Source organism: Cupressus sempervirens, chromosome 10, assembly GCF_028749045.1.
Source record: "Cupressus sempervirens isolate cs-2001-9-10 chromosome 10, ASM2874904v1, whole genome shotgun sequence".
NCBI classification, from domain to species: domain Eukaryota; kingdom Viridiplantae; phylum Streptophyta; class Pinopsida; order Cupressales; family Cupressaceae; genus Cupressus; species Cupressus sempervirens.
In genome coordinates, this window is record NC_143127.1 from 234270262 (window position 1) to 234293097 (window position 22836).

General features: G+C 35.2%; 1 protein-coding gene across 2 annotated transcripts in view; it reads right to left on the reverse strand.

Annotated features, from left to right (window-relative positions):
- RUS5 (root UVB sensitive protein (Protein of unknown function, DUF647)) overlaps positions 1 to 21746 on the reverse strand; it is a 165636-nt gene extending 143890 nt beyond the window's left edge. Inside the window, exons 1-2 of one of the 2 annotated variants that reach the window (XM_089803951.1) lie at positions 21449 to 21746; positions 8261 to 8326 (exon numbers count right to left, since the gene is read on the reverse strand). In XM_089803951.1, coding sequence (XP_089660077.1) covers positions 8261 to 8326; positions 21449 to 21612 — 230 coding nt within the window. In that variant the 5' untranslated portion in view covers positions 21613 to 21746. The remainder of the gene's footprint in view (positions 1 to 8260; positions 8327 to 21448) is intronic. The other variant, XM_089803952.1, reaches the window with a different exon arrangement.
- Positions 21747 to 22836: the final 1090 nt, after the last annotated feature.

Genomic DNA, 22836 nt, shown 5'->3' on the forward strand with positions numbered 1-22836 from the left:
TTCGTTGCTTGTTTCTTTCCTTTTTTGTTTTTCTTCATTCGGAAGAAATTTCAAGTTCTTTCCCAAGAACTTGAGCACGTTTCACTTCACTCCACCTTCCACCTCTTTGTGCAAGTGCATTGCTTCATTCCATATTCGCCATTACATGCCAAGGTGCATTGCATCGATTCCTTTTGTATCCAATTACACTACAAGAGCAATTACACGTAATTCCACTTTCCATGTCGTGACACACTGCATCTCATTCTCCAAATGCGATTACATGTAATCTTACCCTCCATCCACAATTACATGTAATCTCACTCTTCATTCCCACTTACATGCATTTCCATCTTCGGACCCTAAATGCATGTTTGTTTTACATGTAATTCACTTTATGTATAATGACATCCAGAGAACCCATTTTTTATTAAAGGTCACACTTTTAAACTCAAAATTTATCATTTGCATGCATTCCCATACACGTAACCTTCATTCCTTAAGGCATCTTTATAAAAACTCATCTTTTTCCCATATGCATTTACATGCCATCCACCTTCCTAAGTCTCATTTCAGCCCTTGCATGTACTTTCCATATCACATCCAACTTGTTGCATATGTTCCTTGAGTATCTAATCAATACTCCAAATATATTGTTCCTCAGAGATCCATTTTGCCAATATTCTCATGGAGTCAGAATCCATATCTTCCAATGATGGATTCAAGCCCATTGAAACTTTCATGCTACAGCAAATCAAGATATTGATAAGTAGGAGATAATTTCCACAGCGAGTCAAATTGTGATATTGCTATTAGGATTAAACTATGTGACTTTGAGTCAAACTTATTGACCCATGTTTCATGAGTAGTGATTCAAAATGAATCAATCTCTCATGAGAATAAATGAAACACATAGCACTCATTGGATCTAGGTGATGCTCACAGGGGTGAAGGATTGGGACTTCTCGGGAGGTCACCCATCCTAGTACTACTCCAGCCTGAGCGCACTTAACTACGGAGTTTCCTCCATGGTTAAACCCAAAGCTGGCAACCCCATTTGCAAAACCTTTACCTAGTGTTGTGCCTTATGAGCCATTCATTAGAAAGCCCCTTAAGCTCATCAATTGAACCTAGATCTAATGAGTGCTAAATGTTCCATTTATTCTCATGAGAGATTGATTCATGTTGAATCACTACTTATTAAACATGGGTCAATGAGTTTGACTCAAAATCACACAGTTAAGTCTTGATAGCAATATCACAATTGGACTTGCTATGGAAATTATCTTCTACTTATCGATTGATGAGCGTAAGGGGCTTTCTAATGAATGGTTCATAAGGCACAACACTTGGTAAAGGTTTTACCGATGGGCTTGCAAGCTTTGGGTTTAACCATGGAGGAAACTCCGTAGTTAAGCGTGCTCAGGCTGGAGTAGTACTAGGTGGGTGACCTCCTGGGATGTCCAAGTCAAGATATGCCAAAATTTCTATAAAGAATGAAGACATCCAAAAAAGGTGTGCTTCAAATCAAAGAAGCAGTAATTCATTTGGTCTCCATTTTCCCAATGATTGGCCAAGAACCTGAGTTTGTGTGGGAATGCACCGAGTTTGTGTGGGAATGCACCAAGCACTTTACTTCAAAAGAACAAGAAAAAGAAAAAGTTAACGGTGTTGATAGTAAGTTATTCCAAGTTTACATCCGGACACCTTCAAGAAGGTTTTCAAAGTGTCTAAGATTCCAAAATGTGCCAATCTACAAAGGAGAATTCACAACTCAAGCGAGAAAAGCTTGATCGCATCAAGTTTTCAAATGACAACGGACAATTCATCAAAGAGAGTCAGAGGCTATCAAAAAATGCAACCATGGTTATCAAGGTGAATGGAGTGACACAAAATACAGGAACTCTCAATCCTGTGATCATCTAAGATAGCATCGCCAAGTACAAGGCCGTTCAGAACAATCCCTAGGATTGTTTCATACCTCTTTCGTCTTTCTTCTTCTTATTTCATGTTTGTAATTGAAGAGAATGTATTACATGAAAATGTGTAATTACATGCAATACGATTTACATGTGTAATGACATGTAATCCAATAATTTCTCTTGTTAGTTAGACCAGGTCAAAGTTGGTTCAGTTGCTCCCACTTTTTCCTCCTTTATTTCAACTCCTTTGCCTATATAAAGGAGTGCCCCCTCATTGTAAAAATCATCTTTTGTTGTATCCAAGAAAGCTCTACCAAACTTGTGCAAACATAACTTTGATTATGTAGTACCAATTTGGGAGAGAAGTGAATAAAAGACACAATTGGATTCAAAGCTTCGACTCGAAGCAATTGTGATATAGCAAATTAGAAACTTTGACTGTAATTTGTGCCTATTGTCTTTGATGCATGTTATTATTGTGTGTTCAATAATAGAGCAAAATAAGTTAAGAAGTAATTGGAGTTGAAGCTTTGACTGGGAGTGATTGACATAGACTAGAAGCTTTGACTATAGCTTGTATTGTCGTCTCAAATCCACAAAAGATAGTTAGAATTTCCCTACTTCTAGAAGCCATTGCACCTCAATGGTAGAGGTTTTTCTTATAGAATAGAATAGAAATCATCTACTTTTAGAAGTCTTTGTGCCCCAACGGTAGTGATTTTTCTTATAAATTAAACAAACAGGACTTTAGAGTCAAACCGCTACGCTTTCAATCAGCCTTTGAGTTGGTGTTAGTTTATCGATATGACCATTTCCAACTACTAAATAAAAATGTAGTTAGATATTTCATCTTGCCTATTACTTGCTCTATGGGTAAGTGGATTGTTTCCTTAAGTTAAAGAGGAAAGACTATTGGTAATACCCTTTCAAATCTCTCAACTTCTTGCTTACCTTGAGTTGATCCAAGGAATAGTGAGAAGGGGGAGCCTTCTTTTTAAGGTAGGAGAGACTCTGTCTCATACGCTGTGGCCACTCTACCTATTTTGCGACTGGATATTACCCAAAACTGTCGGTTGCAAAATATCCACCCAACATGTCTTGATTGGTGTAGTTAAGAACTAGAAGTTCAGAATGACATAATTTCAATGATCTCACACTTTTCTCTACTCAAATATATATATATATATATATATATATATATATATATATATATATATATATATATATATATATATATATATATATATATATATATATATATAACTTCTATACTGCAATATTTTGCTCACAGTATGTGATATCTATAAGTGCTCTTTGATTTCAGACTACAGTTGAAAAAGCCATGCGTCAATATGGTCATCTATCTTTGAAAGCAACATCTCCAAAAGGGAAGGGCAAGTTATGTAAATAATCAAAAATTATTTAGTGATAGAAGCAAATCATCTAATTTGTTATATATCTAATAATTTGAATCCCAATACTTCACAATTTATTTCCCTTTATAGCTTAATAGGGTCACTTATGTGACATGGAGTACACTACTAGTTAAAGAGAAGTTAGGGAGTTATCCCCTTGTTATTCGTAGGAGTTGTCCCCTTGTGTTATGTATAAATTTGAATGTACGCATAAATGGTCCCACTTTTTTGCAATGTGAGGTCTTTGAATTGTTTCTATTGGGACAACAAAACATAAGTCCAGTTGTTTGAAATTTAATATAACCTAGGTGTTTTGCAGCTTGCAAACAATAGATGATAGTTTACTTTCACAGATTTTTAAAGAATAAATGTTTGGGAATATTCTTCAAGAATCAACTAAATAAGATTTTATTCATTGTAATATAAAAATTTAAGTTTGTAAACCAAATTTTAGAACTTTTTTAAAAATTATTAGATTTAAACCCCAAATTAAGGCAAAAACAGAGATCCCAGAAGCATCACAATTCTAGTGATTTGGTGATACGAACAACCCCTCCTAAGTTTTGGTGACTTGGTAAATCAGATCGGCAAGCAATTGCCAGAAATTACCAAGTTAGGCAAGTTTGGGTGATTTTTGCCTAAATCATCGAGTTATGTGCCTCATGACTCGACTAATATTTTTTTAAAATGTTTTTTTTTCAATTTGTTGGTTCTATTTTTTGGGGTTGCATCTCAATTATGAGTTATGATTATTTTTATTGTTTGATCAGTAGATATTGGTGTTTTGGAAACACATCAACTATATAGTCACGAATAATTTTGAGAATACCTTTCTTGACCGAACATACCATGAACTACAACATTCGTAGAAGATTAATTAGATCCTCCTCAACCTCTTTCAATGATATGCAACATTCAAAACCTTTCATTAGATCAGATATATCAGATATATCATATATCATATTATCAAAGCAATAAAAATTACAATCATTAATTTTCAATGAATTCTTGCTTTAGGGCTCACAATATTTCCTTAAATATAAAGCCACTTAACATGAGGTCAAAACCAATGGAAATATGATTCAATGCATCCAAAGAATTAAAATTTTCCAACGATTACAAGTAAAGATATCAAGCTCTTTGTATTCAAGTTACAGTGTTACTATTTACACTTTACACTTTATTGTTACACTAACATGTTTCATGGAAAGTTTGATATCATTGGTTTAATGGATTTTACATACATTTATGATTTGACAAGATTTATAATTCTATATGTCATGTCATATGATTCTATGTTTTATATTTCCTTCAACTACAATTTACATTTTACGTATGTAATGAATTTATCATTTATGTTCCTTGTTTGTGTATGTTAGCTTCTATTTGATGATGTTATAGTGTGTTTAAGTTATATTCAATAAAGGGTGCATGAAATAAGCTTTAAATCGTTAAAATCTCTAAATTTCAAGGGTTTTTTTCAATATGTCGAGTGATAGCTGATTCACAAGTTGAGTCGGTCTTGCAAATTTCAACCCAATTATGAGTTTTGGTTCTATGGGCAAAAGGACCATCACCTAGTTTCATATTCTTTAAAATATTATTGTCCTCAACAATTGCCAAGAGAGATATAACTAAATGCTAATGTAAAGTTAATGGGTTAACTAACAATGAGGGTAAAAGTACTCAATGTTTTCTGATACTACTGGTGGTGCCACTAATACTTCCACAAGATTTGGTGTTGGATATGGTACTAAATATGGATATAACAAACATCATATTGAAATAAAGTTCTTCAACCCTAGTTTGCCCCAGCTACACCCTTGTCCCTACATTTTGGTGTATTGACAAATTACTATAAATTGTAATCCACACGGTGGCATTTTGAGCCAATATTAACTTATAAGAAACATACGATACATTTTGGACAAGATGCTCACTCAAAGGTGCTTCCCTCGTGAGGACCTCTAACAATCTTTTGACCCCCACAAAATCATCTTTTAACAAAAGATTTACAATCAAGTTTTTAGCAAGGAGAGGGTTTATTCATGTCAATAGTTCCTATCTCTTGTAGAATTTATAGACGACCTGCTCCAAAATTAGGGTATTGACTCCCTTTCCATACTCCTTTGCATAAAGATTCCCACAAATCATGTTTTAAAAGTCTTTGCTACTAGTTGGAAAATCGCTTTTGCATTGTGGGGGAGATGATGGTATCTCTAGAGCTGAGGTACCAAATTCTCTCTTGGACCTGGGAATTCATGACTTAATTCTCTCAACAGCCTAGTCCATATCAGATTCTGCCAAAAGTCTACCATAAAGACCGAATTTCAATGGGAATTCTCGCAAAGGAACCTTGGTAGAATTCAGGAAACTCTGGTTTCTACTAGAGGAATCCAAACAAAATTTTGGAGAATTTTTCAAAGAATTTAGTCAAAAAAACACCCTCTTGTTTACTTTTTCAAATAATTTTTTTTCACCAAACTAGACCCAAAATTAGACTCAAGCACATGATTAGACTCAAATTACATATATTTAATTTGAATTAAATGCTAGTTGAGAAGAAGAATTGGGATGTATAAAAGTGCCTCGCATCTATTATGGAATGTGTGAAATACACCATAATTTGTGCATATAAACTAACATGTATAGAAAACTATGGATTGACCAAAAACCTAAAGAGATCGTTATTGTGGATAATTTTGGATCCAAAGCCTGATTTCTCGACTTCAGTCAATCTGATCCAAAGCTGCTTTCATGGAATCACCCACTATGATCATTATAGTGTGAAGCTTACAATATGGTAACAATCACAACCTGGGCCTTGAATGGGCCTATACTTTACTTTTTGTGCTTGTAATTTGCAACAACAAAATGACGATGATTTGCTTGACGATTTTTTATGATATTCAATCAGTGATGGCTGATTATTAATGATGGTTGATTGTGACATTGTTTTTGAACTAAAACATTGATATGGTGGTGTATTTTTCTCAGTGTTACCCGAGGACGCATCCCTGGTATATTTTCAGCCGTCCCTATCCTGGAAACATCTCAGCAACTTTTAGACACCTAGGGGACTTTGACTTTGACTTCTAGAACAAATTAGACTTTGACTCTCAAAGTAACACAAATTTGGCACCTGAATTCTGTTGATTCTTATATTTTAAGGTTCTATTATGTATAAGTACATACTTTATCCATGTTTTCATATAAATATTTTAAATTTCTTTATATATTTTAATTTTCGCTATTGTTATATAGCCATCTCCATTTCCCATCCCTTCCTATCCTAAAATCGGCAAAAAAAGTTCCCGTCCCGCTGTCCCCTACCATCCTTGTCCTTGAAACTCGAGAGAGCATATATTTTTTTGTGTTACTTTAATATTAGCATAGCACTTTATGTGTGTGTGTGTGTGTGTGTGTGTGTTCTTGTACGGACAAACCCAAAATGAATCCAAGCACAACCAAAAGATATTTGAATAAATTTCAAACCCAAATAGTACTTGAACTGAACTGGTAACTTAGCTCTAGAGCATTCAAGCCAATGAAGGTAAAATAATTAGAAAACTCCTTTTTCCCTACACAGGGATTCCACAAATATTAAAGAAGTTAAATTACCTCCGAAATTTGACCACACAAGATCAAAGAATAGAATTTAGGTATGCGATTTCTAGGTAGGCACAATGACTAATGAAACCTTCTTTGACTTGCAGATTCAAAAAAAATTGCTATATCGTGGAAAAGCTCCATGAATGGCTGGCTTTTAAGAGGAAACCATGGGTGAAAGAAGGTTTTAATATTTGCCTATGCACAGCAAGCAAATTCCTAGGAGTTTGAAATCCCTCATCAGAGAGGGATATACCTTGCTTAAAGGAGTCTTTGTGTCTATAGAACAAGGATTTCTTGGATTTGAAATCATGCTTTCCAAACTTTAGCCCTCTAACTAGTTCCTTTCTATTTCTCCAATTTAGGTAAGGATTCCAAACCTTACCTTACAATTTTGAAATCAAGAATATCTTTCTTCCATTAAAAAATTGTTTGGGAACTTCATCTCCATGCTTGATTTGGAGCAAATATTTAGACATTTTACTTTTTCTAAAGTGTTTGATAGGTTTTCGTTTATTTGAGGAGCTATCAAAATAAATTTGGAATATGAAGGAATTGACTTTAGATAAAAATCATGTGATCCTATAGATCATTTGGCCACAACCTATCGAAACCCATATTTCTTTGTCCATCCTCAAGAAAAATCATTTTGTGCAAAGGTCATTATCATGGCACCGGGTGGTCACATTTTTCTCTAAGGATGTTCTCTTGAAAGCTTATTTGGATGGCACATATTCAATCTCTTTAAATAAAACTTGCCACTAAGCCATCTCCGCCTCTAAGCCTTATAACATTGGGGGTCTATTTCTATAAGTAACTCTAGACTTTTGGTAACAAAGATTCCCTCAAGAAAATCTCAATTGTAAGCACCAATTCCAGCTGCAACATGATTCTTCATTCTCAAGTGGAAAAATGTAACCTGGTACTATTTGTTAACATGTAGTTTTTGTTTACCACCCAACTTCTTTGTATACAATTTTTTGAATAACTTATCGTATCTGCTCCCTAGTTCATGGACTATAGCATCACAATATTGCTTATATTTTGAATTTTTTTACCACGAGAATAGGTTTCTTGCCTCACAACTAACTAATTTAAAAAACACATGGTAGTTTGAGTGTCGCCCAAATTAATACAATAGTAAAAGAGGGTAACATATTCAAAAGAGATGGCATCGGTACTTACATCAATATTTCAACCACCTTGCAGATTTGGAATAATATGTAAAGTACAAGTTCAAGAATTACATAACAGATATATCTGAAGTCATTACAATCACTAATAGGCAGAAGAAAACTATATTTACAAATACAAAATATACAAAGAACTGAAGACAAAATGAAATAATACCTTTTTTTAGTTTCATTACTGTATATCTCCATCACTAGAGTCCTTGAAACTCTAAGAAATACAACAGAAAATCAATACGAAATATTAATGATAATATAGATTAAAAATAATCATCATGTAATTAAAGTTCTAATATCTGTAGTTAATCTTCAGCCATGAGTCTTGATTTTTGCATAGCTATTTACTAATTACAATACAACTTGTGAATCTAACAATATGAGCAGGGGGATTTTCAAATTCTGTAGCGGTTATTAAAAATCCTATAATGTGCTTTATTTTAAATTTAACTTGTTATTGATGTACAATTACATATCAAGATACAAATATGAGAGTACTCAAAATCACTTTCCACAATAATAGTACATCAGGTTTTTAGCAAATATAGGACACAGTCAATGAGGAATCCTACTTCTGATGATGATAAAATAAGAAAAAATTACTCAATATAAAAATCATATATGCATCTACCTCTTGAGAAAAGTTGGTGGGAAAAGACCCACTCCACACAATAAATTACATTACAAAGAAAGCTATCAAAATAACTAAATCAATTTAGCAAACAACTCATAAACATCTTCACAAGAGATAATCTCAACAACAATGAGCAATTTTGGAGCAAACACAAACTCTGGATGAAACATAATGAATATTGAGTCATCACATCAAACAAAGAATACAATATAGGATAATATACTCTTCATTTAAAACCTTTATGAGGCACAGTACACAAGCTTGAACTGTATTAGATATTTATTAAAATCAACAACCAACTCACAAATAAACGCATAGTCCAAGAATGATACCACAATTGAGAAATAATCATTGTTGAAAACCACTACCATACAAAAATAAACAACACATTGTATAAGTACATCATTGCATTGCATAACGTTTTACTTGGTGCTTCTTTCATTATTTATTAGCCATATGGACTGGTCATTGTTTTCCTCCTACATCTATGAAGTCTATTAAGGCTTTCATTAGCTTGACAACAACTTGACTGGAAAGTTGGAGATGAAAGAGTGTTGTCTCAATCTCAAGTGTCTCAAATGGCAAGGTCCTAACAGTGGTGATGCTGAAGCTCTTTCCTTATATAGACCCAAGCCCATTTCCATGAGGATATTCTGCATTGCAAATTTTGCATCAGCACAAACATTGGTATCCATCATGTCAAAGATCTATCTTGGAAGAATTGTACCCCTGCCTCATTGGCCTTCAATCTTTTCTCTTGCTCTGCTTCGGTGTGCCAACTTATGGTCAATTTGAACATCTATTTATCAACTAAATTGGAATTATATTTACTTTGATTCCTTCACTGCTCCACACAACCTCTGTCATTTTTCCTTTTAATTCAACACTCCTTGACATTCATACTCACTAAGTTTCTGCTTCTGCTCCACATCCACATCAATTCAAGGCACCACTATTATCCGTAGTTATGAATCTTTTTCATCCAAATAGATAATTGTTTAACCCCTAAGCACTAGTACTTTATTTTCCCCATCTAACATCCTAACTAACATTATTATGTGAATTTGCAATAAATATCAATAGGTCAATCAGTTCAGTCCTCTACAATGCAGATTTATGGACATTACGGCAAAATTGAGTGTTATTAAGATAGTTCTAGAGCTTTCCTAACCATCTCTTACAACTAAGATTTACACTCATCACATTCTCATCTAAATAATGCAACTATAACATTTTTTACCTCATTTCAACTTATAGCCTCATTTATAACTGAAGTAATTGAGGTGCAATTATTTTAATCCACTCAGCTTCCTCTTCTTCCCCTCAAAAAATGTTGATGTAGTAGGTACCAACAACTGCTCCTTAGGGGTGTCCATCACCAGCATAGTCCTAAATGGCTGAACCATTGATGGTTAACTCTTAACAACTTTGACACTAATTTAAGCATTACATGGGGTTCTTTTACAATTAGTTCATATACTGTATTAATTATGTATATTTTGTTAGAAAATAGTTGGCTTGGTGTTTTCTAAAATGTGTAAATTTCATAGGAATACATGTGATTAAAAAATGGTTGATTGAACTAAAACACCTCTTGGGCCAACAACAATGTCTATAACTCAGACAATGAGTTGGTCAAGACCTCTCTTGTGTGCTCATTCTGCCCATTATTCTTGTTGTCCATAATTGAAGTATGCATCATATGAATTTAATATTCCCTCTACTTTGTGAGTTCTTTGTATATGCTACACCGCTCTTATTCTTGCACTATAACTCGTTAGTTATTGCAAACTACATTTATGCATTGCAACTGCACCTTTTACCTAGACAAAGCCAACTTAATGCCAACCTCAATGTCATACTCATCATCTACATCAATGTACTAAAGCTGATGCCTCCCTAACCTTTTCCGATGGATTTGGAATATTGTGCTCAAACGCAACATGCCTAGGAAGGAAGTTTGGACCATAGTCGACATCCATATCAAATGCCAGGGAAGACAGCACAGGTACTTCCTTTAGTAATCTACAGAATAACTTTTAAAACTGTTTGAATTCACCCCATAAGTGAGGAAGGGGAAAGGGCAAAGGATTTTTCCACATGCCGCCAATATATAATCTCAAATGCAAGTACTAGGACCAAAAACAATATTATGGAATATTTCTTGAGGAATCTAACTCCTTAAAGGTTCCAAGAGTCCAATTTCCCAATCCTTTTATGCATGTTGGTGAGTCATTATGATCTTCATGATTCTCCTTGTTTTCATCATCAGCCAGATCTTCATCTTAAATTTCTTCAACTCTTCCTCTAGGTAATTAGCATAGTCACTAGGAGATGGAGATACTTGGAGATGCTGAAGGCTAGCACCGCTACTGGTACAGCTAAATGTCAAAACTAGGAGATGGTGTTACTTGGAGAAGGCATTTTGTTTTAATATACTTTAGTGATTTCCAGAAAATATCATGACATAGAACTTTGAAAGCATGAATAGTCCATGGTTAGACAAGGCCAATATATAGGAAAGGCAATTTGCAATGATAAGAAAATATTCATACAACCATTTATGGCCCTGCCAAAAAGTCTACACTGTCGGTAGATCCGATTGCTACAACTTTAATAGATTTTGGTATCATCCAGATTCCAAACTATTGGCATGAAACATTATGCAGGTTTTTTAGGTTTTTGCCTTTAAATGGATTTTGCCCTAAAATTTCTTGCAGGAGAAATTTATTTCTACTCAAAAGACTTCAGAGATGGCAACCAAAAGAAGCCTGCCTGTGCATCAGGAAGTTCTGAAGACATCTCTAGTACTGGATACACGCCTTCGTCTCTAAGATATGTCTCAAGAGATGGGAGATAAGGCTTTGGGTTGCCATGGTAATTAGTGTATAACTCTTGAACATTGTTGAAATTCGACCCTAGGCATAGGTATGTTCTCGCGGGCTTGGGAATCAGCGTACAAGAGAGGAAGGGTAAAGAGTGAAGGGGTTTCCCCATGCTGCCAACATATGACCTAGAATGCAAGTACTAGGACTAAAAGCAATATTAGGTAGTAATTCTTAAAGAGTATGACTCCTCAAGTGTTCCAATACTCCACTTTTCTACTTCTAAAATATCTGGCAGTGGGTCTTCAGAATCTTTGTGATCCTTCCTTTCCTCACCATAAGCCAAATCTTCACCTTCCTATTTTCTCTTCATCGATCTTCAATTGTTCTTCATAAAGTCTTCTGCTTTAAACAAGATTATCTCACTTAATTATCTTTAACAGCACAAAATTTCTCTTCTTTTTCTGCCTCTATAAATGCCTAGAGGTTAGCATGTCGTAGGTAGAGCTGCAATTGGAAGAAATTAAACTTTGTAGAGAGACAACTCAGGAGAAACAAGATAGACATGACATGGGATCATTTCACAATGTGGTGATAAAACAAATCAGGAAACAAGAAAAACATTTCCTAGGATAATTTCAAAATTTAATGATTATAGATTCTGATATATTGTCAAAAGCTGCACAAAAAAGTGAATTGTTTTAGAATTTAAAGATTTGTGGAGTATTGTTGCAACATTAAAACAACCACATCAAAAGATTATTATAAACAACATAATTTTTTATTAAAAAAAAGATTAACAATCCTCCATTTGCCATCTCAGAAAATCTTCTATCAGCTATTACTATTAGAGGAATTTGATATGCATGTAAATCCTGGGAAAATCACAAACTAAATATGGGACAAATGGCAACTGCTACATAGTGTTAAAATAGTGTGTACAGAACATAGCGTTGAGACTTGGACTCGGTGATAGCTCAGTAAGCTGTTTTGTGACTCTAACTTGGCCTCAATGGAAAAACTTGGCTAAAACTCAAGAATAAAAATATTTATAACAGATGAAATAGATGTTTCAAACTTTTTTGTGTTCTTTTTTATTTAATTTCAGCTTGATTCTCTGTTTCTTCATAGCCTAATCCAAGTCCTGAGTTCAGGTTGCAGAATTGCCGTACCTGACACAGACTTAGATCTACAAAGTCCTTGTTGAGACTTGAGACTATGATAGAAAGTTACAAACAAATATTTGATGATACTGAGAAAGTAAAGAAATATAGCAGTAATTGGAAATCAAGATTATTTAAAGAAAATTGTTCTTATCATTTGGGATATTTCTCAAATGCTTGAAAAAATTCTCACACTTTCTTATAAGACTGGTACTGATTGCATGTAGAGGAGGTTGTATTATTTCAGACAGAGAAGCACATGACGGTAGGAGATGAGGTCAGCAATTTTTACTTACAATAGAGATGGAAAGAGATCTCATGGCAGAAGAGGTGGAGAAAGAACATAAGATACATCCTCTTCTAAGACATCTTTTTCTAAATTTCATTTACAATGTTTAACTTACGTTTATTGTTAGGAAGTAATCATATACAAGAAAGATGTCAAAAGAAATAGAAAGCCCAAAAAAATCAATTAGAGAGGATTCAAAGTAAGTGAAAGGTAGAAATCAACAAATAATTTGATTATATGGAAAGGACCTGGATTTTGTGATTCATAATATGTTTTTTGGGTCAAGGACAATGTTTGGAATGCTAAATGTATTAGATGGTATGGAGCATCAAAAAGTAGGTTTTGGTGAGCAACGAGATAGTCAAAAAAAACCAAAATCACTGGGTTGAAAATGGAAAAAATGGCAAATTCATCACAACAGTTTGTGGCATCTGTTACTGTTGTAGTACTCAACGTTTCCTCCTCTTGGCACATATTATTGATCTCTTCAGCTCCCTAATGCATCGTAAAATATTTCTAGTCCTTGTAAGATGTGTGTGAATACTCTTTAGTTGTTTGTATGTATTTGTCAGGGTTGTGGCAGGAGATAAAACTGCTCTTCTATACGCTTGGACTGTGTTAAAGAGCAGAGGCAGAAGAAGTGAGTTGAGAATGTTGGGGAGGTTGTTTGAGCTAGTTTCAAGAGGATAAACCATTGTTTTTCTGGTGTACAGGCTACCGCCTCTTGTATTTCCCATTCGAACTTATCAACTTTTAGCTTGAATATATAGCCAGTGTCTGTTTCTCTAAGGTGTATGTGTCTTCTTTCACGGTGTTTGTACTCTCTATCTTTCATTTCCTTGTGCATTAGTTGCTCAACAAAATCAGTCAAGTATGCTCTCTAGAACCAAGTTAGCAACAACAAATGGAATATCCACCTGAGTTTCAAGGTCAAGTGATATCATAGCAATTTCACTCTTTTTTAGAAGGTTTCTTGTAACGATTCTGCAGGTTAGTGCTCACAACACAGTTGAGTGAAAAGGGGATATTACCTATATTCAAAGAATCCTACAAGTGGAGAAAAGAATTGAGAAGCATGGAAGATGAAGAAGAATATGTAGATGTTGACACAAGGTTCATGTTGGCTCCTCCAAACAAATAGCTAAAATGTTCCCTTTTTAGCTGGTGTATGAGAATGAGTTGTTAGCCCGTCATTGCAACCCTCGTGGGCTATTGTTATGAATAGGGGGTCTCAGTTGGTTGAGCCCGTGGCCAGTTCGTACTCCATTGGTTGGGGATGTTCAGGTCTCAACATAGTTTGAGTCCGATCGGCATGCTTACTGTTTATAGGAAGTGTCTATATTGAGTAAGTCTGAGTTTCTCTCTTTAGCAGGGTACCTAGATAGTTCACTAGCAGTATGGAGTTGTGGTGACATTGGCAGAGCTTCCAATTTGGGAATCACTATTTATAGTAAGTCAAATTATGGTCAAAGCTATTTCTAGCTGTGGTACTCACACTCATGGTATGCACAATAATTATCCCATTCATCAGTTGACTCAATTTCAGGTACTTACTATTTATACTAAGTCACTGGATGTTAGAGAGGGACCCTACCTACTTTGAGTAAGCCATTTGGATGCACAACGGATACAATAGTTAACTCCAAGGTTCAGTCAAGATCAAGAAATAATGATTAATGATGGAGTTATAATTATTATTAAAGTTATACTTCAATAATAATTGATTATTAACTTTTAAGTTCCTATCAATTTATAAATTAGTGCACTTTATTAAAAAGGGAGATGTAAGTGTTTAGTAAAGTAAACTTTATATTATGCACCAAAAGGAGGGATTATAGTTGAATATTACAATTGAATTGCAACAAAAGCAAATGGTATCAAAAGCTAAGTAATTTTTAAGCTATGTGAAAAGTATTAGTGAAGATATCTCCTAGAGAACTATACTAAAGGCAAGGCACGGCAAGAGAAAAGGGACTCATTCATGACTTAGTATTTTCTTTTGTTATGTGAAGAAAAATTTGGAACAAGAACTTCAAGTTCTGAGGTTGAAGAATAGTAAATTCTTCGAAACTATCCAATAAAATTGTGCTTCGAGGTGACATCATTCAGTGCCATCCAGTTGTGCTTCAAATTGTGATCCAATCCAATTCAGTGAAGAATTCAGCATTATATCTCAGAGACTGCTGCACAGATGGGAAATGATTATTTATTGCTGATTGCTGCATTGTAAGGGCCTGCAATTTGATATTATCGTTGGCCGCAGGTCATATTGAGTGGCGGCGATCTGCTGGAAGTTAATGTTGGGGTTGATGAGAGTCACCAATTGCAGCTACAGGCAGCGGCTAAGTTCTTAGAGGCTGTGCTGATTATTTGGGGCAGCATAGTCATATATAAGGCATGTTTTTGGATGCTTGGGTGTCTTCATTTAATGCCAAGATTTTAGACCATCTGAGATTAATCCCATAAGGCTGTGATTTGATCTGGATATGTTGTAAGCATGCAAACTATCACAGGTTCTTCATTATTAGTTTCAGATTTATAGTATCAGCATTGCAAACATATTTGTAACTCTTGTTTGGTAGAGAATAAATTAAGTTGAAAGGAAGAATTGTATTGTGATAATAAAATATCAAAGTTCAATGAGAAGTTCATTAACATTTGAAATGTCATGCATTTGTATATGTTTTGCAATTGCAAAATCCATTTAAATACAAACGAAGGAAAACATATAAACATACAGAAATCAGAATTTAGGTATTGCATGGCAATCATTTGAAACGTCAAGAGAACAAAATTGAATCTTGGAACTCATTGGAGTTCTTACAACAGAAAAGGCAAGAAAAGCACAAGATGCTAAAATGGAGTACAGTGTCGTCATAGATGCCTATACACAACTTTTACATATGTAAGCAACCTTTGGAGAAGATCAATTCCTACCCAAAACTAGAAATTAAATTGATGCATATAAGGAAAAATTGAGGCACAGGGTTTAGAAGGAAAGATAATGGTTAGATATAAGAATATAAAATACTGGGTAGATGGGCAACAACAAGGAGACCTTAGTCAACTCTCACTCCAGGACACAAGCGGTGACAGCTTATGTTCAGCAGACCAATCAATGCGTAAAACAATATTAACTAACACCCCTGACTAATGGATATTCAAATGAAAAAGACAAACCACTTCCGTCCAAAGGCATAAGAAGATAAATACAAAGCATATTCAAAAATCACACCAAATAGCACTCCGAAATAGAATCTACAAAGAGAAAAAAACCCTGTATAAATATAGTCAAAAGGAAACAACCTCCACCATAGGTCAAAAAAATAATCCAAGGACCAAAATCACTTGCATGCTAGACCTGAAATAGACATCTCCCTTTTTGGGTAACTCACCTCATACCCTAAAGGAGAAAAGAAGATTTTATATTGAATATTTTAGAGAGGCAGAAGATACTACACAAAAAATTCAAATAATATGCACAATTCCAAATGGATTCTAATAAAATGGGAGATTTATTAAAATCCGAATGTATTGAAAAAATCAAATACAGTTTGGTCAGATGTAGAGTGCTAATGGAAACCATGAAAGGCCTAATAGAGATCCATATGGAGGGATTGGATAGTGGAAATGATAATTCCAATAACAAAGAGTCTTCAGAGGGTGATAAAAATATACCAACTAAACATATAATATCCCTAGCTGAACCTTAATGGATGTTACTCTGTCATGCTAGTGGGCATGTATCCAAACCAAACGGTGGGGTTAGTACCCACGTGTCCACAAGGGGGGTCATCTATGGTGTTACTCTAGCAAAGAAAAAAGCTTGCCCTTAAGGCTAGTGGACATAGTCACTAATGGGTTGTACTTGTAATACAGTGACCATTTAGCTAGGTATAAGAGCCAAGGTCTCAAGGTCGAGCTCCATGGAGCATGGTAGGCCTATGATGTCCCTAGCTGAACCCCAACAGGTCATCCACCGTGTTGGTGAGCATATACCAAATGGTGGGGCCACGTGTCCACAAGGGAGTTCACCTACAGTGACCCCATCATCTAGTTCAGGTGCACAACCACTAAAATGATGAAGGAACATTTGCAAAGGTTTAACCAAGGAGATCACAAGCCCAGACCACTCCATACAGCTCAACCTTAAGACCTTGGCTCGGGTACCAGGTTAAAACACCACAACACCAAAGCCAAACTATTAGTGAGTGGCACACAGTAACCTTAAGGGTGATGTTTTTGTTCAACCATCACAAATAAACCCCAATGTAGACACAAGGGTACTAGCCCCACCAACATGACAAAAGAAATACCCACCAAAGTTCAACCAAGGACATCACAACTGTCATGTCCCCTCTGTCCAGTTCTGCAAAGTTAATTATATTATTTTACATGGACCAACAACTCCCAATTTAAGGGCAATTTAATAACAATGTTATAAAAAAAAAAATTTAAACGCTAGAACTAGAATAAAAATAAAAAATAATTAAACTAAACCAAAAATATTTTTAAAGTTTGGGAAGGAAATTTGGGACCCAACGACCCAATTTGAAAAGGTATGTCCAGGAGGATCTTCATTTTATCATCATTCAGGTTAGCTTCTCCATCTCATATTTAGATTTCAGCATTTTGTTCAATTTAAGGCATCCAAAAATGAAAAGTAAAACCCTTTGTGTGAAGGTTTGGGAGGACAAAAACCCTCTTAAATTACACATTTGGGACCATTGAAGAAAACCCTTACTTCCAATCTTGGGAAACTCCATCCAGAAATGACAACAGTTCTAAATTGTGGAGGATTTGAAGATCTTCTCAATCTTCTGTAGTCTCACTACAGTACTTCTAAAGTGTTTTATGCAAACAAATAGCACCATTTCATCATGAAAACATATTGATGGTTTAAATAATTAAGTTTTAGGTCTTTTCATGGACTTTAGACATAGTTAGGAGCTGGATCTGAGACACTCTAGCTGATTGCCACATTTTGGAAGTAGACATCAGACATTGAGGACACTTTACCAGTCAAACCAGCTGCCGCATTCATCTCAAGAAACAATTAATGTGTCAAGACTCAAAAGAGATCAAATCTATTGGAGGAGGAAATTGTGCTCTTGTATACTATTCCCAGCATCCATGCCGTGCTGGTTACACTACAATTGACTCAGATCATAGGGATACAAGCACATACACAAATGGTTATATCATATTCTCCAGATCACAGGCATATTTACCATATTGGAGTAGCTGTTTTATTTTCTACCCAGATCACGGGTTAGCAGCTGCTGTAAGAGTTGCCTGAGGTGCTACCTTGAATTCCAAGCATATCAACTGTGTCTCTTGGCATCTCATCAAATAAGATAAAGTTTCTAAATCATGTTGTATACAAAGCAAGAGAGCTGTCACCTCAGTTGCTGTCATATATTGCTTATCGATACGTTGAAGATGTCAAATATGAACACCATGATCTGAGGAGTTCCATAATGTTATAGTTATTTTTCTCATTTGATTTTCTTTTTACACCACAGATTGGGATGGTGGAATCGAGTTTATATTGGTTTTCCTGATCACTGAAATAATCAGATCTGAGATTAGATTATGACCTAGAATCTATATCAGACATGCCAATTACAACTGTTAAAGTTTGAATCAGATTCATCATATGAATGATATTTCAGTATTGGACACCATAATAAAGCATTTCCAACTATTTGTTTCCAATTTTAATCAGCTGTTCCAGTTTATTTTGGTTGCCAAATTAAGGAAATGCTAAAAATCCAAAAATAACTTATGATCCAAAACAAGGGAACATTACAAAACCTTTATTCTAAGTGAAGGCTAAGATTGAGATTTTGCTATATGGAGGTGACGTAAGCTCAAGGAAGCTTGACCATTGGTTGGCTCAGCTAGAGGTATACTTTAGATTTAATACGCCGATTCTCTGCTGAAATGGCCGGATGCTGATTCTGATGTGCCTGGATACACAGGTGCATTATGGTGCTGCACAGATTCTCCCAGGAAGCATGTCCTGGCCCTGTGGGTACTGGGTGGATGATCCACTTCCTGGGAGCATCCGGGAAGCATCCGGGCACATCCGGAAAGCACCTGCGGCCAAAAGGCCTTTTAATGGATGATTTTTCAGAACTATCACTTTCAAAAATCAACTCGTAAGTGAACAATGATGGATGGCTGTGCAATATGGCAACTATAAGGTACTCTAAAATCAAATAATTTACTAATGCTCTCAAAACCAGTACAACACTATTTATGTCTGATATAACATTGTGTTAACTGGAGCAGCACTTTGACTACATAACCTTTAAGAATGCTAGAACGGTGCCTTACATGACTGATGTAACCGTTAAAATGATGGACAGCACTTTAAAGTTTATGTGATTGGTATAATTTTCATATTTATGAGGACTAATACGGCACATTTTATGACTGATGTAACCTTCAGAAAACAGAAACAGAACCTTATATTACTGATGAAAACCTTCCACAATGCTGTAGCAGCACCTTATATGACTGATGTAACATTGAAGATGATTGTTGGTGTTTGGAAATGATGTAAACCGGCAAATTTATAACTAATCTCAGGGCTTGGATTTACTGATTTTACTCTTCCAAAAGTAGTACTCAGCTACGGTTGACTGGAAATGTCATGAACAAGTCAGATCCAACAGATTATTATGATTCTACCTTCCTCAATTCCTACCTTATGACTCTGAATGACTGAATTTGATTAGTTTGATTCTGATTGACTGAATTTGATTAGCGAATCTTGAGTCTTGACTCTTGATTGATCAAAATTGAATCATGGACTAAGTTTTGATTTTGTATTTCGAATTGTATTGGAATCTTGACCTTGAGTAATTTACTAATTAGTTATTTTAATTTGTATATTTGTCACTTTGTGTTTGTGATGTTTGAAACTGAACTATCAATGGTGAAGTCTCATGCTATGGAATGGTTTGTTTTTATATATTTCCTGCATTTCTTTGCATTTATAAACAATAGTGTGTGTGTGTATATATAGTATATACACATATACATATATATAGATGCATCCAAATGCATCCAAAATCCAAAAAAAATCACGCATTGGCATATCCGATTCCCACATCTGCATCAGCATCAGAATTGGCAACTTAGATATTTATGGTTACAGATATATGATGTTTATGATGTCAGGGTCCATAGTTGTTTAGTTCATGTGTGACCCACTGGCCAAGCTTGTATTATGTAAGGAATTCCATATGATGCCTTTTACTTAACAGTCTTTGGGCATTTTGTTCTGATGTGCAATTTACACAGTTATGGCTGGAAATTCTTACTAAAGGTATTACGAATGAAGTATTTAGATGTTTATTTTGGCACGAATACAATCCAAAGAAAATTCCCTATCATAGAGGAGGATGTTGATTAAGCAGTATATTCTATGTGCAAGGCGATGCAGTGAAAATTGATACATGAGATTTTGTACTCTTATATTTAAATGCCATATTATATCAATAATTTGAGGCTCGTGGCGCTGTGAAACACTAACCTTCTCTGCTTTCATTAACTAAGACTTTATTATACAATAGTACTTAAAGTACTAGGTCTGTGTACATACTCAAGCCTCAATAATTTCCAATTCATTTTGCATCCATTTTAAAGTCCCCATTAAAGGGGAGATGAGATAGTGTAACTAGTGCCTTTTGGAATGAAAGTGACTATTACAAAGACTACATTTATGAATCCTAAGGCACTAAAAACAATCACTAATGGATAGTTGCGACCATAAGAGATAGGATGGCGTGGCATGACATGGCCTCAGATAAACAGCAGTAACGGCCTCTTAGAGCTCATAAGGCACAAAAACAGTCGGTCGTTGCCTGCAGAGTGTTGGGGGCGAAGAAGATGGGCTGGCGTGGCATGGCCTCGCGTAAACAGAGGGTTTTTGTCATGCCAACTGGAAAATGAAATCCCATCAACTCCAATTCGGAGTTTTTCGGCCTCACAACTTGGGCTGTCAACTCACACGCTCCATGCAGTTGAACAGATAACTGTTTTGTCTCGACCAAGTGTGAAACAAAGTATGTCAGCTTTTAAGCTCTATGGCATGGTACGTTTGTAAAACTGTCCCTAGCGCACTGGTCTTGGCCTCAGCCTTAAACTACTAGTAAAATTTATCTGTTAAATGCTTAAAAGCTTAATGGCAGTTAAAAGCCATTGATAATTCCATGAAAGCTCCTTAAAACGTTGCATTCGTCTTTTTTTCTAATTTTTCAAGTGCCCAGCAAGGAAGAAATGGCCCAACCGAATATGTGATAATCAGTGTTAACAACACTATAATGGTAAGTGTGCAAGTCTGATATCGAGTCTTCTCTTGAAATTCAATTTGTATTTTTGAATGGGTTCTGAAACTGAAATCAACAGTTACCTTTCATTGGCACTACTATTTTCAGTTTCCCTCGCGCAACATGTCACGCCCTTCAATTTTTTCTGCTTCTGCTGCTGGGTTTCTACGCCCTTGCTCGAGCGCGAGTGTGAGTTGCTAGGTAATATATATAAACAAGTGGTTGGACCTGCAATTGCATTTGCCATTGCCACTGTAAAAGAAATTGAATACCCTGGACATTCCAACACTAAACCATACAAGGCATTATCGACTGAGAAGGATTAGATATTAATATTGAAATGAAAGCGGGCCACGTTGCACGATACGTACTCATTCCTAGCGGAGCATGGAATGGCACGGGGAGAGGATTTGCCTAAAAGTAATTGACCTCTACAACTTGACTTTGGAAAATAAAGGAAGGCAATCACAAAAGGACCTGATGTTGTTGATTACTACTACTAGTACTTATTATTATTATTATTTTATATAGAAGGTAATCACAAAAAAGAAATGATGTTGTTGATTACTACTCTTAGTACTTATTAGTCCCTTCCTTGCATAAGGTAGGGTATTAATGTTTTCAATGGTGGTACAATTAGTTAATTTCTATAACTAAAGATAATAAGTTATAAATTCATAAGGTCAAAAAGTTAGTTTATTTTTAAATTAATTTTAAAACAATAATTACAATCTTTTGATTGGATGGTGACAATTATGCTAGGGATAAAATTAATTTTTGGACACCAAAAATTGGAAAAAAAGTTTCCACAAACTTCTCCAAAGCCTTCCACATTCTGCAATGTTATTTATTTCTGATGAACAGCTAATAACAAATCCTTTGCAATAGATGCTCTTTCCCAGCCACAGGGAAAACAAAAGGAACATGACAAAGGCCATAGATGCTCCCCTGCGATTACCAGAAGCTCCAGAGGAAGACATGAATATATAGTACAACATCTTTAGCTTGGAGTGTCGTTGAACAATTCCACACAAAACATGTCTATCATGAAGGAAGACGAGTGCAAAAATTAGAGAGTGTGTTCAATTCAGACAATGAAAAATCCAACCATACTGGAGCCCACATCATCAATCCAAGCTTGGCTATTTCTCCCACTTTTGCAGTCCATTCTAGAATCTGCAAGCTCCAGCTATTAGTAACATCCAATAAATATAAAAAATAGTTTGCCCTACCAAATTTCTAGTAGCCCTACTTACAAACCCCCAAAAACAATTTGCAATCAAAACAATGATAATAATAACATCAAATAGTGTGTTTTTGTTGTTGTTTCTTCATCTTCTTTGTCTCCCAGCCTTTTTAATTATCAAAAGGACAGCGATGCGATCCATGCTAAAAAATATTCCTTTCTCTCAAATAAACACCCCTTGCTTATCTAGGCTTGTAAGAAAACCTGTGCAAAGAGAGTATGCGT